Source organism: Athene noctua, chromosome 2 (assembly GCF_965140245.1).
Source record: "Athene noctua chromosome 2, bAthNoc1.hap1.1, whole genome shotgun sequence".
Classification (NCBI taxonomy): Eukaryota; Metazoa; Chordata; class Aves; order Strigiformes; family Strigidae; genus Athene; species Athene noctua.
The window spans coordinates 78,358,315-78,378,633 of record NC_134038.1 but is presented as its reverse complement, the minus strand read 5'-3'; the positions used below and the strand labels follow the sequence as shown (position 1 = coordinate 78,378,633).

At 37.6% G+C, this 20,319-nt stretch overlaps 1 protein-coding gene across 1 annotated transcript in view; it reads right to left on the bottom strand.

The window, feature by feature from the left end:
• Nucleotides 1-436: 436 nt before the first annotated feature.
• ADCY2 (adenylate cyclase 2) overlaps nt 437-20,319 on the bottom strand; it is a 231,861-nt gene continuing 211,978 nt past the window's right edge. The window contains exons 20-25 of the mRNA XM_074899489.1: nt 17,678-17,836; nt 11,134-11,280; nt 9,890-9,997; nt 7,680-7,794; nt 3,907-4,031; nt 437-2,596 (exon numbers count right to left, since the gene is read on the bottom strand). Coding sequence (XP_074755590.1) covers nt 2,444-2,596; nt 3,907-4,031; nt 7,680-7,794; nt 9,890-9,997; nt 11,134-11,280; nt 17,678-17,836 — 807 coding nt within the window. The 3' untranslated portion in view covers nt 437-2,443. The remainder of the gene's footprint in view (nt 2,597-3,906; nt 4,032-7,679; nt 7,795-9,889; nt 9,998-11,133; nt 11,281-17,677; nt 17,837-20,319) is intronic.

The window sequence follows — 20,319 nt, the reverse complement described above, 5'->3', positions numbered from 1 at the left end:
TGAGTGCTCTGAACAAGGGAATTTTCAACATCCTCTTGGAGGGCACATAGATATCTTTATATTTAATTGGACCAGACAGCTAATGGCCACTCAAATATTTCATTTCATGGCTTACAGAAGTAAAATACTGTTTAACTTTTATAAAAATCATAGAAACAAGGCTATTGAGTTAGGTACAAGATTTGCTACTGATGTGCAAGGATACAAATGAAAAACAAAATCCTGAATACATGTTATACCTGAAAGCTGCATAGATACAACAGTACAATTATAATCAACTTTACATAAAGGGTTTTCATCCACACTAAGAAATGATTGCTTTGACCTGTGATAATACCATAATGATTTTAACAGCACAGAGTACATTCAAAGTCTGAGAGATTAATAACTTTTTAATTGTTCCTAGGACAAATTTATAGTAAAGAAAGAGGAGGGATTTAGGAGAAGTCTTAAGCATAACTAAGTGATAGTTTGTTTTAGGCAACGACTGGGACATTTTTTCTGTTGTAACTGAGCTATTTGGAAAGTCATTCCACTGGAAAATACTTATCTTGACATATTAATCAAAAGAAAGAAATCATAAAGACAACAAAATATTTTAAATGAAATTTTATTTGACTAAGCACCTATCTTGAGTTACTGATCAAGTCTCCAGCTCTGGGTGAGACATCAAGTGTGTTATGTTGGACATAACTGAAATAACTTGCATTTTGCTTTTAGACTAACTTAAGGGGACCAAAATTCAGATTGTCTATTTTACTGCAAGTGTAGGCAATTTGAAATCTGCCATTCCAATATGATAGTGGGCAGATGGCTGCTGTGAGTAAACCGTGCCACACTCAGTGAGACTGTGGCCTGATGCCATTTATTTGTGACCCACAATTCTGACAACACCTTCTGAAAGGACACCAGTGCCATACAAATGTAAATATGTTTCATGAATGAGAACAATAACATGCCAGAGCTAATAGTACATAAGTTGACGTCTACATTCATATGGCATCAGTCAGAAAAAAATCTTGTAATTATATGCTATTTTGTAAATAGGATGATTTTATTAATTTTGGTCTTGTTAGGATATTATGACTAAAAGAACACGTAAATTTCAAGTACTGATTATAGCAAAGCAAAAATTAAATCTTTACTATCAGTGCTTCAATGGAACAGAGATAGTACAATTACTTGCCTTTTTAGTCTTTTACCTGGCTCATCTTTGAAACTCTGAAAATGTGATAATTTTAAATTCAACAGGATTTAAATTAATCTCAAATATCCACAAAATAGCATTTTTTCTATCTTCCACTCATACTCATGTCCCGATAAATTACATTATTTTAAATATCCCATGAAATTGGGCATTATAAAAGTTGTCAAAGGCATGCATGGACAAAAGAGGTTGCCAAAGTGCAAAACAAACAAAACTTTTCTTCTCCTTTACAGCTTCTCCTAGTTATTGTTTAAGCATTGCTGGCCAGTTGCAAAGTAGCAACACTGCTGCTGTCTCCATTATCCCCCACTTTTCTTGTGTTTATGGATTTGAGGTTCATCTTCTGTATCACCTAGGGAGTATATGACTGCAAATTGCCGAGGATGCCACCCAAGACTGAAGACAACAGAGGTGATTCAGTTTCTGAAAGGGAATAGCAAGTCTAGCAGGTATTAATAAAGGCTATTGAGAGAGCTGGCCACAGACTGCCTTAACATCTAACTGCTGGATAAAAAGCAGCAGCAGCAGCAGAAGATGGGTAGGTTTAAAGAGACAGAAGCCATGTAAGGAAGCAAAACTAAGAGACAGCAACAGTAAGACAAAGTACATATAAACTTTTAATGAATTAACCTTACAAAAGACAATAGCTTCAAAACATTTGACACGTTTGTACAAAACTATTCCAGCATTGTTAGTTCTCTCCTCAGAAAGAATGCCAGCAAGCCACCCAACGTGTCCCTGGCTATGAGATGCAACTGGTGATTACATCCAAATCATGTGTGGACAGAGTAAACTTATTTACAAATACTGTATACTTTAATACCAGATTAGTGGATGCTATTGGGGAGCGACTGTATTTTCCAGAAAACACCATGCATCAGAAAATAGTATGCACCCCTAGCTTTATTGCCTTTTTTCCCCTCATTTGTCACTAACAACTCTTTTTAGTCCTTTCAGTATGAGTTATCTCCTTTTAATTCCTATTCCTTCTTTTCTTGTCTTTGAATAACAGTGCAAGTAGCAGTACAATCTTCCAGTCCGATAGCGTACATCGCAACTGTCCTTGAACATAGGAATATCAAGGTGCAAAATGATGGCTCATGGGACTATTCTGCAGCCATATTAAAATAAGTGCCACATACCAGAAAATAGCACGCATGTTAAGGGCCAAAATGTAGTTAAAAAGTGCGTGATACTTTCCTGAAAATATGGTATTGATGACACGTACAAGCATCTTCAAGATGCCACGTTCCCTTGTGAAAGGGATCTTGTCATTTCAGTATGTACAAAGTATGTCTTCAGTTCTCCTTTTCCTTTTACATTTATTATTCCTCTGCAAGTGCTCATGTACCCCAATGTTTGCAGGACGTTGTTCGTCTCCTCTGTAACCTGCAACAATACAGTAATACAACCAGTGTTGATAACAGAGCAAAGCAGAATCTTCTTCCGGAGTGTGAAGAGAACATATGTTCTGAGCAATTATAAGGGTTTTGCTATAATGCTTAGAACGCCTTTAAGGGTCTCAAGTGAGGTTTGAGTACACGAGCTTTCAGTCTGTCACTGGATGCCCATTCTAATTGCTTACATGGAGTACCAAATTTGGTATAACCATTTCTGTACCTAGAACTGCAAACAGAGGGCTCGTAGATACTCAAATGGCACTAGGGACAACACTTCCTCATATAGCATTTTTCTCAACTTCAGGAGCTGTTTTTCATTTCAGTAGACCCAAGCTTTCCCATCTTTTTTGCAAATACTAAGGCTGTGTGAATGAAGTGATAGTAAGACACTAGCATCATCTGTCAGAACTGCTGTTGCTAGTTTCTCACAGAACTGGCAGTGAACCAAACTTAGGCAGTTCTGCCATTTTTGGCAAAAGCCCACTAGGACAGAGGTTGTTCAACGGCATCAGTTGTCTCGGACTGTCTGTGGTTTTTTGTGAAGCAAGCAACTGTTTGCAGATGTCACTGCATTGACATCCCTTCTGTTTCCAGTTTTGACCAGCACTTGGTAACTTTATTTTTCCATTATTTAGTTCTCAATAGTCTCAATCATAGATTTGGAGTGCTCTCAATCACATGCTAGGATACCAAAGTTCTAGGTATCATACTAGGCAGGTACTTAAAAAGTGATCCCTGACCATGGAATTACTGGAAAGTTAGTAAATTAAAGGTCTTTTCTATACAGGTCCATCTATAATCTATACAGATAATAATCTATAAAGGTTATTAATCAGCATGGTTCATTAAAAGGAGTTTCATGATTGTTTTATGGATTTAACAGCAGTTATGGTAATTCCCTTTACTTAGAAATAATGATCATCTGGAATGCCCTTCAAAGATAAGGTAGCCAGAATTTTACGAGTTTAGAAATTCACAGAAATGTGATTTATTTCAAATCCTCTCTTAATCTAGGGATGCATTTCCAGGCAACCCATTACTTCCTCCACTGTATTCCTCTGAAGGGTCAAGACAAAGTTTTGATTCTCCTCCCATTTTTCTTATAATTTTCTTTTAATTCTTTACTATCCTGCCTAAGGTTTAGTTCTTTTGAAATGTACAGATACAGCTGATGATAGTTTTTTTTTCTGTAGGCATCCTTAGCTCCAAAACACTGACCTGTTTAGTGGACAAATATATGTTTTTTAAGCACGAAACTCAAAGGATTAACATAAATACTAGCACAAAATCAAAACTTACCTGTATTTTATCTAAGACACCAGTGCTGTCCATCCTGCTGGCCACATTTACTGTATTGCCCCAGATATCATACTGTGGTTTTTGAGCTCCAATTACTCCAGCAATTACAGGTCCATGGTTGATACCTGGAAAACATCAGAACTTAACATTAAGAACAAAGATCCACCCAACAAGGACACACAGTGCATCTGGTAACATATCAAGTCAATGAACATGGTATTTGGCCCATACTAAATGGTGAGTACAGCAACCAATAGTCTATTCACAACTTTTTTATCGACCATTTACAGCAGGAGGATGTTGGTTATAAAAATGCCAAAAGTCAGTTAATCTAATTTCAGTTTTACAGCTCCCTCCCATCCTGAGTAAATTTGATATTTTCATCCATTAGTATCCTAATAACTTGCTACTGCCTTTGTTACATAGCATGAGGAACACACTGTGGGAGAGCAGCAGCTTCTGGGAAAACAGACATAAAATAATTTATTTTTACTTCTACTTGTAGTGAAAAGGGCTTCTGTCTGCAAAAGTTGTTGGCCAAATCAAATTACTTTTACAGTATTCTTTGCTGCTTAGAGGTAGAATAAACTAACGTGAATGAGCTGGAAGGATTTGAAGCCTTGTTCTGAAGACTGGATTGCCCACAGAATGGTCCTAAATAACTGCAATAATATGCATTAAAATAATTTGATGAAGAATGGAATAAGAGTAACAAATTTCTAGCTCAGTGAACAGAAAAGCCAGGTTAGACCTAATGAGAAATAAATCCGGGACAAGTGAGTAGTTTGGATTTCTAAAATCATCTCCACATCAATAACAGAATTCTATTAATTCCTTAACAGAAACCATCCCTAGCAATGTATCTATGCAGCAAAATGAAGGTGTGATTGTAGCACAGGGAGGCATCTCAGAGCTGGCTCATCTAGTATGGATCATATATAACATGGCAGCATGGGCTAGCGACCACATTATAAGACCATTTGGAAACCCTGGAAAAAGTGACTGCAGCAGTTAAATTTAGAAAACTGGGGAAATATGCAAACCCTGAAGAATACCAGATAAAACATGATAAATAGTTCTCTAAATGCTTGGGATTAAATGCATAAAGGGATTTAAGCCTTGCAACACCGCATTAACAACCATGCCATGGGTGTGTCTTTCTGCCTCATCACATCCAATGTGTAGAAGGCACTAGGGACCTAAGAATGGAATCCACAAAAGTCATCTGCTGAGTACCCCAAGCTAGCTAGTAGGGAATATTGAAGAGTTGTGTGTGACATACACTCTGCCATGGTTCAGAAATTAGGGCAGCGTGGTGGGACTTTCCAACAAAATACAATGGGCAAGAGGTGACATTTTTTTATCTCTTCCTGAACCACCACTGCTGGTGGTTTGAATAATACCTCAGGGGCTGCAAAGACAGCTTCAGATCTCTCCTCCTTCAAACAGACTTCTACCCATATCTCTTAGGAATGAGTTTTGGCCACCCAGGCATGCTGGGATGTGCTGCTTTATGTCATTCCTGCTAGTGTGGGTCTCTTTTGCATGACACATGAAATGGGGGCAAGGCTGGATGAGTAGTACTCTCAGTCCAGGTAAATGCTCTAACAGAGGGTGATACCATCTGTCTCTTTCTCTTGTATCCAAAGTGACATTTATTCCATAAAAAGGTAAATACCGTTCAGCAAATACTGTTCAGTAGGACAGACAGAGAATATCTCATCCCAGAGTATCCTACAGCCTGGGCTCATAGTATTCTCCAGGGAACAGGTATCCCCATGCTTGAGCAGCATCAGTCAAAAGCAGGAACCAAATTAAATTCACCTACAACACAGACCAATGTTCTAACCATGAAGCTATATGGAAAACAACGTCATCCTCTATTTTGTTCTGAAAAAACAGCAGTATCTGTGCAAAACTTGCTGAAAAAGCGTATCTGACCTTGTCTAATATATTAAGCACTTTAGCTAACAGAAGAGGAGGAATGCTTGAAATATAATCTAGGTGCTACCCTCTTTTGTGTGACAATGTCAGAGTAGGCTGTGTACCTCCTAAGGCACAACTAGCCTTTCAGTCACTCACAGAAAACAAGGATTGAAAGCTGAGACCTCTAGTGAGTTACAACAATTCTGGGGTTAGATGCTGGCTGAGGAAGGCTTTTATAAACGGCAGTTTGGGTTTAAACCCTTACAGTGGGATTATCTCAGACAGAGATATTCAGATGTTTCTGTGGCTTTAATTGCTATGGTAATCAGAGGCATTCATGGCCAGGCGGTGGTGAGAAGTGAGTGAAGTGAAGATGGGAGATGAAGATCTCAGCAGTGCCTATACTGGATTAAGGTGGCAAAAGTGCCAGTTTGGGGCCTGTGTCCCTTTGTAGATTTAATAATTTCTCATTTCATGAAGCAAAGCAGTATGACTTCTCTGGAACCTACAGCAAACAATTTAAAATTCACAAGTAGGTATCTCTTTTTCCCCTAAAAGGTTTGTTTCATGATCCCCACTTTAAGGGGGTCAGTATTGCTTTAATCAGTTTGTGGATTAGCCCTGACACTCAGCAGCTCTTTATCTGTACTGACACTGCTGATACCTTTGCAAGTATGTGACCTGCCATCTATGGCAAGAAGAGAATTGTTATTCTGTACAAAAATATGGTATCTCTACACGTTTCTTTTAAACCCATCAAGTTCTGTAACACTCTGAGAAGGAAACATATTTCAGATTTGCTTTGTCATTTTTTAACTCTAGCAAGGAATACAAAACATACCGGCAAAGGAGTGCTCTATGGAACACAGATTAGCAAATTTTGCCAGTGGGTGGCACTGTGAAATAAACATGAGAGAAGCAGCCGAGAGGAAAAGCAAGCGGCACAGCAAGGAAAAGACAAGACAGGAGAGTAACTGTTGGAAATCAAATACTTCTGACATGTTTACAGGATTTATGGGTTTCCAATACTTATTTACTGTTTTCATTTCACACTTTCCAAGTTACACATTGGATTGTAAAACTGCTGTGTACTGCTATCAGGGAATAAACATTTTGGAACATATGGTTCTTGACCATCTCTGAATTAATTTATTTCATCATCCTTTCCATGACTTACTGCAGCTGCCTATTTATTTTTTTTTTTCTCTTTTAAATACCATGATGCACAAGTAGTAGCATTTAGAAGCTGAAATATAAGGGATACCCCTTTTAAATATAAACAACTGGTCATTTTTGATCTTATTTATCAATGACCACAGAAGAGAAATACCCTCCTCTGTCTAATACTGGAAAGGAAAGGATGCATTTTTGTATGCTTGCTTGAGTTTAGTACATCTAAAATATTTCAGACTCCAGCCTCACTGGCCTCTTATAGCTTTTGCCCTCAAAACCATTTATATGGTTTTGTAAAGCCCTGTCTAGAGACTTCTTTGTGTCCTTTGATATTGATAAGCTTAAAAAATGTATGCAGTTAACAACCTCTAGCACAATTATTATAGAGTTACCATAAAACCACTCAGAGCCATGGGAACATATTTTGTCAACCATTCTTTACTTAGGAATACTGCCCTTTTCTGAGTCCTGCCTTGAAACACTCCTTGCAACAACAGCAGCTATGGTTAAGGGGCAATACCATGTCAGCTGCCTTTAAAGGGAGTAAAGATGGTGCTATTTACTTTCGTGACCTTTTTGGTCAGTTCTAGTAATTAGCCTTTAATTAGCCAGTACTTCACACTGAATTCTCCCCCTCCTCCATTATATTCTCATAAAAGTCCTGTGATACATACCTACTCGTAATTTGAAGTCATTGAATGAATGCTTGTTTATGACATCCAGTTTTGCCACCAAGGCAAATGCGAACTCCACCATGGTTCCTATGTGCATATACTGTCGTTCGGGTTCCTGAATTTAAACAGCCAAACAAACAGAGTAAAATAATTTTCCTTAGCCTTAGTTTCTGTGAGAATACAACCAAAATATGCCATATACTTGAAAGGATATAAAGCCTTACAGTTGTCCTAATGCCAGCAGGCAGCAGAAGAAAAGTAATGAAAAGATGGTGCCCTGTCCAGCATCAGTTAGATCAAACAATGGCCAATAGACCAGAATGCATTTTACTTACACAATCAGACAGTCTAGAGATGACAGATCCACAACATGCTTAATCTAATGTTTTGATTGTCAAATAACTCATTAGCTGCTATCTAATCCCACAGGCACTCAATGTCTATGTGTGGCTAGGATTTGCTCATTAATTTTCTCTAAGAGTCTGCTTCTATTTTATGCCCTTTAATAGTAAATTATGCCTGTGGACAGGCCAACAGACACTCCTCCCTCTCACTGCTGCACAGTTTAGCACCCCAGTTCATGCTTAAAATCCAGTGACATTCATCATTTTAAGAGTTCCTCCACTGATCTAATCTGGTAAATAAGTAAGCACCTCTGAGAACATCTAATAGACCTGAAAATTAATAAAATACAAGAGGAAGAGAGGAAGAAGGCAACCCACCTCTGTCCCCTAATTACTAGCTCTGAGTTTATACCACTTATAAAGGCTATAGACTTAATGTCTCCTCATACATCAACAGTGTAGCCTGATTTCCAAGTACTGGTTTGAGTCCCCTCAGGCTGAGAAGAAAATTTGGTTTTGGACTCCCACAGCCCAGGGTAAGGCCCTGATAAGAGAATGATTTTCTAAGAGATGGACACACTGATCTCTTTGAGTAATAACTGAATCTTCCTCCATTCTTGAGATAAAATGACAGAAGAGATGGACAGATGACAATTTCAGGAGATGATTCATGGAGTAGACGCATCCGCCTACGTGGGACCGTAGTGGTGCTTGCCAGAGCAGCTGTTTAGATGAATGAAGCCTGTTTCGTTTGAAGTTCACTCCTAGCTAAGACAGATGGCTTCCTGTTCAGTTGATGTATTCAGACCCCCTCTTTAGGCACTTAGTCTTCCTTGGGTGCTTGTCTTAAGATGGGGGCAGTTCCCAGCAGTATGCCTAGCAGTCAGTCACTGCCTCACTAGGTACTGCAGTACCTGCACATCTTTGGGCATCTGGACTGAAGGCTGCTGAGTTCTGGTGGATTTCTTTGGAAAATGTGTCCTCTGTCACCAAGGGGAACTCCAAAACTTGGATCTCTCGATTTACAGTTTGTGGAAATAACTCAAACAATAAATTTCTTCCTGTACACACACTAGTTGAAGTTGTGATTGAGATTTTTTTCTATGTCTTCTCATCTCCAGTCTACAGTTCTGCATTTCCTTCACCCCCTTCACCTCCCTGTATTAAATGTCAGACCTAATTTAAAATAATTCTTTTTTGTCCCTGGGATCCTTAGGGTCTATAGTTCAGGTGTTAATTGCTTCTGTCTAGAAGGAACATCAGTTTGGCAAGAGCACATTAATCCTTAGCAGAGAATGTGTTGATTTATAATTGCTGTGTCTCTGTCACTAACCTGTAGAACTCTAAAGATCATGGAAAAAGCAAGGCTTTTGCTTAAAAGTTATGTATTGCTTCTCTGAACTTTATTTCTGCTGACTGTAGTTCCCAATCCTACTCTATTAAGTAAACGAAAAACAAAGGAACACGTTCTCAGTGCTGAACCTGAGGGTTTTGTAAGTGTATGGTTAGTAAGACTACTCAGTCCTCCCAGTTTACAATGGAAAATATTCATTCTTGCAGTCTTTTGTACACTTTATAAATCCAGCTCTGCTGCAGCCTGTAGGAATAAAATGCTGTATTGTATTTAGAATAGGCCTGTTCTAGACTTAGCAAATACAGAGGTGGCATTTTCCAACTGCAATGTGTAGAACAATAATTCACAGAGACTACTAAACAAAAGTATACACTTGTCCAGTACAACACAATCTATGTTAATAAAAGCAAAATAAAAATATCCCACATTATACATAACCTGAAGTTTAATGAACAGTATTTTAGCCTTCATTTGAAGGCTGGTTTTTATTAAGCAGGAGCCTTTTCCTGTACCTGACACTGTTCTTGGTTGGGTGTAGCACTCAGTCCTGTTGCTGCCATGTAAGTGCTTCCAATGGTCTTTATCTTTTCAACTCCACTGAACTTTGGCTTTGACAATAACTGTAAAACAAGGATGGTTATTCATTATCCAGATCAGCAGCCTTGCTACTCTAACAGCATCAGTTCTTAGAACAGTCTCTTAATAGACCCCAAATGGCTTGACAAATATATACACGATGAAGGACTTAAGGATCGATAAAACAACAGTTATAGCCTTCAAGGAAAGGGAATTTCTGCTTGTGAAAATACCTTTTTATTCTAAAGGTACTATCTAGTAATGAGAATAAAGTCCACCTTATTGAACATACAGCTCTTAAAAGTCAGTAAACTTTGTACGCATTTTATATTGGAACTGAGACACCATGTGAGCCCACAGTTATTCTTTAAGCAGCTTTCTGAAAGTAAACATCTCTTCTATAGCAATGAGGTGGCCCATGGTAATGGGACTAAAATACAAGGATTTTAGTCCACATCCCAGGTTGTTTTGAACATTCCAATGTTTTCCAAATGGGTTTGCTGCTAAAATGCCCTCTACAGCTGCAGAACTGCAAATTCAGACTGTGCTCTCTGAGTCATGACATGGTCTTAATGCCTTTTTCTGGTATCTTCATCACTAATAACTTTAAGGCAAATACTGTTCTCAGTGAGACCTTTACAGCTGCCTTTTCACAATCCATCTGTAGCCATATTCTGTACTTGCTGTAACTTCAGAGAATGGAATATTAGAATATATACAATCATTTGACTCGCTCATGTATCAACTGATCAATGTTTTGTATAATGAGACCAACACAGATCGGGTATAACGCAAAGCTGTATTATTTTAGGGGACATGGATTTATGTACCTGACTTTAGGCACTAGCATTTAGAAACTGTAGTTAATATATGGAGTGTAATGTAACTGCCTCGTGAACTGCAGCTAAAGGGCAAAAATTTCTCCATCAGATATACACATAGGATTCTCATTACAGTTAATCAAAAGCAATTGAGTATGATGTCAGATCAGTATCTGATTTATCCCATATAAATCTCTTTTTCCTTTGATACTCCCTGTAAGTACTTTCCACGTGACTAGGCACACAAAAGTTCTTCTGACAGCTCTTCCACTCTCCCTTTCAAGTATGTTTTCTTACTGTTGCATACCCTGAGTTATTAAGATTGAAACCATATGTTAACTGTTGTTAGAAGTACATACATCATCAAAGTCAGCAATGATCTCATTCAGCAGCCTGAGACATTCCAAGCCTTCCTTATTTACATCAGATTCTGTGTAGAATTCCTTGAAATCCGGAACAGAGGCAAACATGACACAGACGCAGTCATATGACTGATGATACAGATCCTGCCAAAAGAAAATAGAATAAAAAATCTGTCATACCAGGTCTAAATAAAGGTTTCCTTATTAATTTGCAGTGTCCTCATTCTGAAAAGGGAGGTGTATTTTTTGAATTTAGTTGTATTTATTAAACAGTGTATAAACCTGTTAGAGAGACTCAACATATACAGCTGAAAAAATTTTAGTGATTTAAAGCTACCTTTTTTTCCTTCTGAACATTAACTCCATGAACATAAAAGACTCCCTAATTTATTAGATAGGGCTCATTTCTGAGGCTTCTCATGACAAGAATCTGGTTCAGCTTGCATGGCTGAAACTGTATTTTGCAAAACAATTATCTAATTTATTTTTAGCTATTTGTGTTATTGTAATAACTAGAAAACACAACCAGAATCACAAACCTAATGCACCATAAACATGTAATGCAACACAATCTTGATAGTTCCTAACCTAAAATGACAAGATGCCTAATAAGATAAAATATTTGTAATTTCTTTTCTACAACAAGGAGCTGAGGCAAAAGTAAAGCAGTCACCTGAACTAAAACTTATTTATGTCAGGTTCTCCACTGCCTCTGTGACCACTGAAATGAGAGCACTTCTGCTACACAGAAAGTTTCTGATGCTAAAAATGACCACACCATCCCCCCTGCCCCCCTTTCAGTTTCCTCTCCACTGCCCTTAAACATTAGAATATCTCTTCTTTCAGGTCAAATTCACATCTTAAAAAAAAAGAAAGAAAATTTATTAAACTAATACTTTTTTAAAAAAATTAGTATCTATATACAAAAGTAACCACAGCAATAAAAGATGCTGTATGCTACTATAAAGTCAAATTCTGCTCAAATTATTATTTGAGTAAAACAAGGATTTCAATACTCATGTGAATAAGGTGAATAGGATTTTTTTCTGTGAGTTCAAGAAGCATCAAATATTACTTCTCTTTTTGCTTAGCAAAGATTTTTTTCAATTTCACTAGCAGTATGTTTCTTTTTGGAAGAATGTGGTATATTTGTACACAGATGTGTACAGACATAGTGAATCTCTATGGGTGATGTATAACTGAAAAATAGCATAACTATAGGAAAACTGTTGACCACCTCATCACAGAACAGGTGTGAAGGAGGTTTCTGGGCAAACATGAAAATAATGTCAGACAGGGAGGAACATGGGCAGGTGGAGGAGACGATAGATGATTTATTACTAGATTTTTCTGCCCCTTTATTTTCCAAGGATTCTATAACCAGAGCATCACTGAAGCTCCACCATACTTCTGTGCAGTGGGGATGGAATATATTGTTGCAATTCACCACTGTTACTTACATTCTTAAAGCCAAGCTGGTTGAAATAGCCTGTCTGTACCTGACATCCAGTTTACAGCCATATATACAAAATCAGTATCACTTCAACGTGACCTGACTGTGCAAATGAAAAGCAACTAAACAAAATGTCCAAGCCGATGAGTTCAATGTCAGATTGCTACTAAACTTCAAAGAAGTTCTAGATCTCTTGCCAAGAGAGTTTGTCATGAAGAGCCAATATTGTGATATTTTTCTGCTATCCATTTTATCCATCTCCATAAACACCTAGTTAATAAATTCAATCCATATAATAATCAAACAATGGGGAGAGGAAACCCCTCTGGCTGGATGACGTCAACTGAATGTAGCCAATTTAAGCACCTGACTGAAGTATTTCATTTGAAAGCACAGTCATCCTGTGTCCAATATTGTACAGCAGATGTGCCTATCTGGAAGCTATTTTAAAGCTAGACAGGCAGAATCACCTTAGCATTTCTCTCTCCGAGTCGGTTATGGACAAAAGGCCAAAGACATAGTTTTTCCTAATGTAGGCACTCAAGATCAGTGCCTGAAACTATACAGGATGACACTGACTCTAAAAATTAAAAAGCTCAGGCCCAGGTTGACTTCTCTTGGCTCCAGTTTCCAACACTTAAAACCAGGTCCACTCTGTAATACGGCAGTGACATACACTGGCAGCTGTCTTGAGCATGTATGCACCTAGACTTGGTGCAGATATACTCAAATTAGCTTGAAATTAGTTAAGTGGAGCAGTAGAAGATTAATGGGCTTGCTCCTCAAATGTTTAGATTTTGAAGTCTGAATTTTGCTTCACATCTACCTACTTCCAATTTACCTCAGACATGTCTACACTGAAGCTACAGTTACATTTGCATATAAATACTGTAAAAATTAAGATCTGATGTGCTGAGTGCTTTTCATAGGCAAGTTAACAGAATAGGTACAGACATTACATTCTGTGGTTAACTCAGCTTTCTTGCTGTTTCCTCCAGTCACCTTCCCTGTAACTTGATTTCAACTTTGGGTGAAGAATTCAGGCCACAGACATGGTGCTGGTTATTAAAAAAGGACTGCATCACAAATATAGGGCCTTGATAATACAGAAGGGGAAATTCACAGTGCTATATAAAAGACTGAAGGGAGATACAAGAATATTTATACCAACACGTAGAGAATTAATACTCAAAAAATTGATTACTACATACACTTGAAACAACCTGACAAAATAAACAAGTTCTATATATCTGTGACAAATATTTTAAAAAAAAGTTGTTCATATTTCTACCAGCTTGAAAAGTCCAGTAAATTAAATAGAGCCAAATTAATAGTACACTTCTAATTAATATCAATACACAATTCTATTGTCCTAGGATTCTGTTAATTAGTAAAAAAAAGTTGGTTTAATTTACCAAATAAACATTAGATAGCAGCTGTTTTATTTGCTTTTTTAATCCTGCTGATTTTGCATCCTGAGCATGTAAAACATACCAGAATTACACTACTGGTGAGATACTGGTTGTAAAGTTTGTGAAACAGACAAACTCTAGGCACAGACGTGATACTGGGACAGTGCCATATCTGAAATAGAACATGAAAACTAATGCCATGTAAAGGTTTATTTGAGAATATAAATTCAATTCATAAGAATACAGGTCTTTTAGGAGCTACAACTGAAACCTTACAGGAAAATAAGACAAACTATGCAGTGCTGTAGGCATATGATATTACCAAATAAATGAAGCAGAGATGGTAGAAGATGGTTTCATTTTACCACCTCATAATACAGGAACCAGAAGACAAATAGGACATTTAAAAGTCCCATTTCTCTTCCTTCCTCTCTAATATTGGGGCAATATCCATCCCCACTAATGCTCTATAGCACAGTACCAGCATGGAAACAACAAACGGCACTGTTTATAACCAGATGAGTAGTAACTGTGGCTGTCAAAATAAATGTCAGAGAATTTTAAGGAGGCATTCCCAGCTAGTTTATTTTGATCATTCATAATAATAAAGGCTGTGGCAATTTGGTGTCCTAATTTTCCTATGAGTACTTCTCTTGAAAGAGTACTCTCCAAATTCAGAAATCTCAAAGTCTCTCTTTTAATCAGAAAATTACATTTAACCCTATTCCAGGAAGGAACAGCTTTGCTTCTTTCAAGAAAAAGAAAGCTATCCTGCCTTCTGCAGTCAATCCCCCCCCTTTTTCTTTTTTTATTCTTTTTTTTTTTCTCTTGATAACATCTGAATTTCTGTTGGTTGTCTCTCCTTACTGTCCCCTCTTCTTCTCCAGTGCCTGGACATCTTCTCAGGATGGATGAGGCAAACTGGTCCCTCTTGGAAGGGTATGGTGGTCAGCTTCTCTGGAGCAGAATTTCTGCTCTAAGTAGGTGCTGGCTCCATCCTGTAGCTAATGAAACAGGATTCCTCTGGCTCAGTAATGTGCTTGCCAGTTAGCTTGTATCACAAAAGCTCCTGAGCACTTTTTACTAATAGGGGATCTGGATGCTAACAGCACAAAGGAAAAGGCTGCACAAGCCAGGTGCAGATATATTTAATCCTGGCCCGTTTCCTGCTTTTCATTTTATATTTGTTCTATCTTTCACCCTCTCAACTGGAAAGTACCCCGCTTGGTACCCAGCATACAGACTAGAAGCAGAAACCCAGTTCCGGAGGTTCTGGAAAGCAAACAAACAGTTTGCTCTGAAGTAACTTTGCTTTTACCATATCAGCATTAGTCAATGTGTATCCTGTTATGAAAAGACCTTTATTGGTCCTCTAAAAGTACAGTCCCACTACTCCCATCTAGCACTCATCCACTCATTTTTTCCCCTTTCATTCCTGCTGCCTGTTCTTCAGTAGCACACTTTGTTTTCCCTTTTCTTCATACAGCTGCATGCATAAAATTCTAAATAGCATTCTGAAACAGACTATTCATCCATTAGATTAATTTTCATCTCAAAATCTGGTTTAAACAGAAAAGAATACACATAAATCATATTAATACGAATGTTTGCAACTAAGGAAAACGCAGACAAATTTCAGTTCAGTATCTGTTGACACAAAGAAAGCAAAGGCTTGATCTGTCCTAACATATTCTCAGGTGTATACACATACACACATACAGAATGTTCTTTAAGGCTCAACACATTCTTGCCGACACTGAAACAAATATGAAGACACAACAGATGCTTCTATTCCCGAACATTTCCAGGGATTTCAAAGGCTCTTCCCTCTTTGAAAACTGTGTTTAAAGATAAACAAAACAAGAAACAACTCAAGATTTTTTTAAAAATCATTAAAATCACATCCAATCATTTTTACTTAAGTTGACATGATAGATGTAAGAGCCCAGCACATTACAATTTCTGTTCTTCTCTAAATTTACTAAAGCTCTTTCCAACCTAAGAATCTTGAGGGGTGACAATATAAATCCAGTTGCCAATACAAAGGTGAGCAGATGGTGTTGCTCTGCTGGGGAGCTGAGATGGAACAGCACATAAATGAGAACGCAATCTCCTGATGGTTTGCTGTGTTTAATGCCTGAACTGAGAACTGGAGCTGAGCCAACCTGGCTTCCAGCCAAGGTCTTCACTGGGTTCAAAGGAACCCCACAGCAGTATCCATTCAACATTAGTGACCAAACGAGTAACTGCAGGTAGTATTAAAGTACTGATACAAAATACTGATTAGTGCTGCTTAATGCAATCCACAGTGAAAGGGAAGTGTTGTGGTTTAGGCCCAGCTGGTACCTAAGCACCACACAGTCACTCGCTCACTTCTCCCCACCCAGGGGGATGGTGAGGAGAATCAGAAAAAAAAATAAAACTTGTGGGTTGAGATAAGGACAGTTTAATTAACTAAAATAAAATATAATCATCATCATCATAGTAAAAATAATAATAATAATTGTAATGAAAATGGATGTAACAAAAAGAGAGAGAAGTAAAACAAGAAAAAAAACCCCAAGTGATGCACAATGCAATTGCTCACCACCTGCTGAAAGATATCCAGCCAGTCCCAAGCAGTGATTCACCCTCCCAGCCAACTCCCCTCAGTTTATATACTGAGCATGATGTCCTATGGCATGGAATATCCCTTTGGCTAGTTTGGGTCAGCTGTCCTGGCCATGCTCCTTCCCAGTTTCATGTGCACCAGCTTGCTGGCAGAGCATGGAAAATTGAAAAATCCTTAACTTAGGAGAAGTGCTACTTAGCAACAAGTAAAACATCAGTGTGTTATCAGCATTATTCCCACACTAAATCCAAAACACACTGTACCAGCTACTAAAAGAAAATTAACTCTATCCCAGCTAACATCAGGACAGGAAGACATTGTTCTTTTTGACTAAGGAGATCAAAACCAAATCCTTAAAGCTGCCCTCTCCCCTCTTTCGTCAGTTTTGGAACAACTGTTTAGTACGCACAAGTAATTCAAACTATTGCATTTAAGACCTTTAGAACTGCTACTCTCTCTAAATGCTTTTACTTTTTTCATCCTTTTTTCTTTATTGAAACTGCAAAGCAATATTAGGAGCAGATCTAATTTCCACCAAAATCAACAGAGGTCTTTTGGTTGACTTTTCTGGTGCTTGGATTAGGTCCATAAACAGCGAGTAAACAGGTAGTTCAGTGTTCAGAACCTCTTTCTGGAATTAAAATAGCCACTGTTTCAGGGAAAAGGTTAATTTTATCTCCAGTAAGCAAGATCTCCAGTCACCAGAAGAAAATTCAGAATCTGATGCAGCTCCACTCTGATCACAAAGGAAAAAGCATTTGAATACATATTATTTAAATTTAAATTAATGTTGATTCAACCATCCCCTTCTTCTTTCTCACCCTTTTTACCCTCCTTCAAAAGGCAAAGCACGTTGCCACTTAAGATAATTTCACACTTTTTACTTCAAGGTAGTAAGGTGCATTCTGTGCTGTAAAGCAAGTCGTTCAGGCAGGTGAGGGAGAATTAAAGTAACTGTAAATCTATAATCTCGCTGTATGGACCTACTATTCAAATCAGCATTAAGTGGTATATTCAGGACATGCTGCTATCTTACAGAGCAGAGGATATACAGAGATGGCTGACCTCATTCTTCAGGTTTCTTGCCAAGAAGTGTTCAGCTACGTGGGCTGGAAGCACATTCTCCAGAAGCACCCGATTTAGGTTCTCCATGGTTTCAATCTCCTCCCGCTCTTTTTTGAACTTGTTCTTCCACAGGAAGTCTAACCTACAGTAATATTCATTCTGTTACAAGAGGACACAGAAGTAAAGAAACAATAGGCATCTTGTCCTGCTGGAGTACAGGTTTAAGAGACAACATAAGCACAGTACACCACCCCTACAAGGCTGTTATTTGGCCAGTCAAGTATAAATTCCAGATCCCATAGAAATCAAACCCCAAGCACACATTATGTGACATACATTTCATCAAACTTATAAGGCCTCCCCCCAAAAAAGGCCTAGGAAAAAAACAAAGTTGCAAGGAGCCTTAAACAATGGAACATTTATTTATTTACTCTCAGACTTCAGTAGAAATTTATTTTAGAAATCAAACACTGTTAAGGAAACAATTTACAGTTTGGCAACTGAATATGATGTCTTATTTATCTGAAGTGCAGAATTTCACTTACAACAATGGGCATTTCAGGAATCCCCTAACTCTTACCAACCTGAACTTATATCATGCAATCAGCCTGGTAATAAGGGGGCAGTGCAAGAAAAAACAGCTTATTGATATAATATGCCTTCAGTTTATCAAATCATTATCAGATTATAAAAAATGGCCCAGTCATCAGATGGACCTTTTTTTTTTTTTTTTTTTTTCCCATTTAATTTTGGTGGTTTTTACCCTACTTTCTATAATACTTTACCCTTCTTTTCTTTTTGTCCCAGAGTTTTCATGATTGATTTTTAACATCCCAAACAATAACAATAACTCAAAATATATCTATCTTAGAGTATCAGCATTTCTGGAGATGTGTTTTTATTCAAAAGATGTTGAAAAATGAATAAAACCACATTTTTATTGAGCTCTCTACATTTTTCAATATCATCAATGTTTTGTCGTAAATTCTATGGCATTATTATACAATAAAGCCTTCACTGGCCTGACTATCTCATTTGAGCTGATATAAATTAAGAGCTATTTCAATGTAGTCCAATGGTTTAATGTTATCATGCAGCCTCTGTGAAGGCTATGTTATTAACCAGGAGAACATGATTATGATGACAATCTTATTATTGAAAAACCTAAAAATGCTAGCTAGTATTATTAGCAGTCAGTAAGCGTTCACATCAAAATGAGAGTAGTCCTTCTGATTGGACAGTGGCTGTCACAGCTCAGAATGATTTATAGATATTTTGTTAAGATCACAGCCAAAGCTATAGTAAAGTTTTGAAATGAGATGCTATTAAAATGATTTAGCAAGCTTTTAAATATGTATATTATACATTTATACATCTAAGTTCCCCACATAGATGATAAATTCAAATGCCACCAACTGTATTCATGCAGAAAAAATCCAATAAAAACCTGTGATGCCAAAATTATTTGCATAAATCGACAAAAGTAAACTGGATGCCTGGCATAAAACTGAAATTAGATATCTATATATTGTACCAACTTTGTATTGAAAAGGTGCTAGATAAGCTGAAGTCTTCAAAAATATATGTTTCTTCTGTAAGTGCTAATATTAAACAGATGAATTTATTTACTGCTTTATTATTTACTGAATGCAATTTAGGCTGCCACAAAAAATGGCAGAGAACTCAGAAACAGCAAAAAATAAAGCAGAATGTGTTCTACAGTTTGCTTTGAAATTAATAAACGTGAATGTATCATATTTCAAAATGCCTATTCAGACTTTTAAAAACATAAAAGCACTAACTTATTAAAATGTGCTTTAAATCATGGGGTTTTTTTGTTATGATCTAGCCAATTTTGTATACACATCATTAAAGATACTGTTCAATCTTTGCAGTCTTGCAGCCATATGAAAACCAAAATCATTTCCCACTTTACATGTTATCTCCAGAACCTTTTCAAAATATCAGAATGAAAATACCTCAGAATGGCCCTTATACATGTGCAGGCACAATACCCTTGAGATAAAAAATTTTCCTTCTTTACCTTATGCTGCTTGACATGACAGCACTTCCCAGCGTGTGAGTATAGTGGAACACCCAGAGAGGCATGAAGGACACTGTTCCTCCAAGCACCACAGAGCAACTGGCTTCCTCCAGGACAAGAGACTACCATGATTTTTGCAAGGCAATGCAATGCAACCCCAGAGGTTCGAATCAGTGGTAACTTCTTGGGCAAAACTAGTTAAGTGCAATAATGCAATGATTCATGTCTCATTGATTGCACAGATAGGGGTTTATTTATATTTTTACATTCTAGGGGGACACTCACCTGGGTCTATTTTCAACATTTGCCTGAGTGAGGAAATAAATTAATTCTTCTCACTGGAAGAATGTCACAGACAAGCAGCTCAAGAGTAGCTGCCTGTGCCACAGGTAGCCTATGTCTACGTGAAAGCTATGGCATTCAGGCAAAGGGGCAGCAAAAGCAGCGCTAAAGCAGGTAAGATCACTAGAAATTAAACATGGGTTTTCATTCAGGTGAGAGAGCTAAGGAGATTCCTCCTCATAGCCATTACTTACAGACAGCAAGTCTGAGAAACTGTCTCAATATGGATCATCAGCACAAGATGTCTTAGGGCACA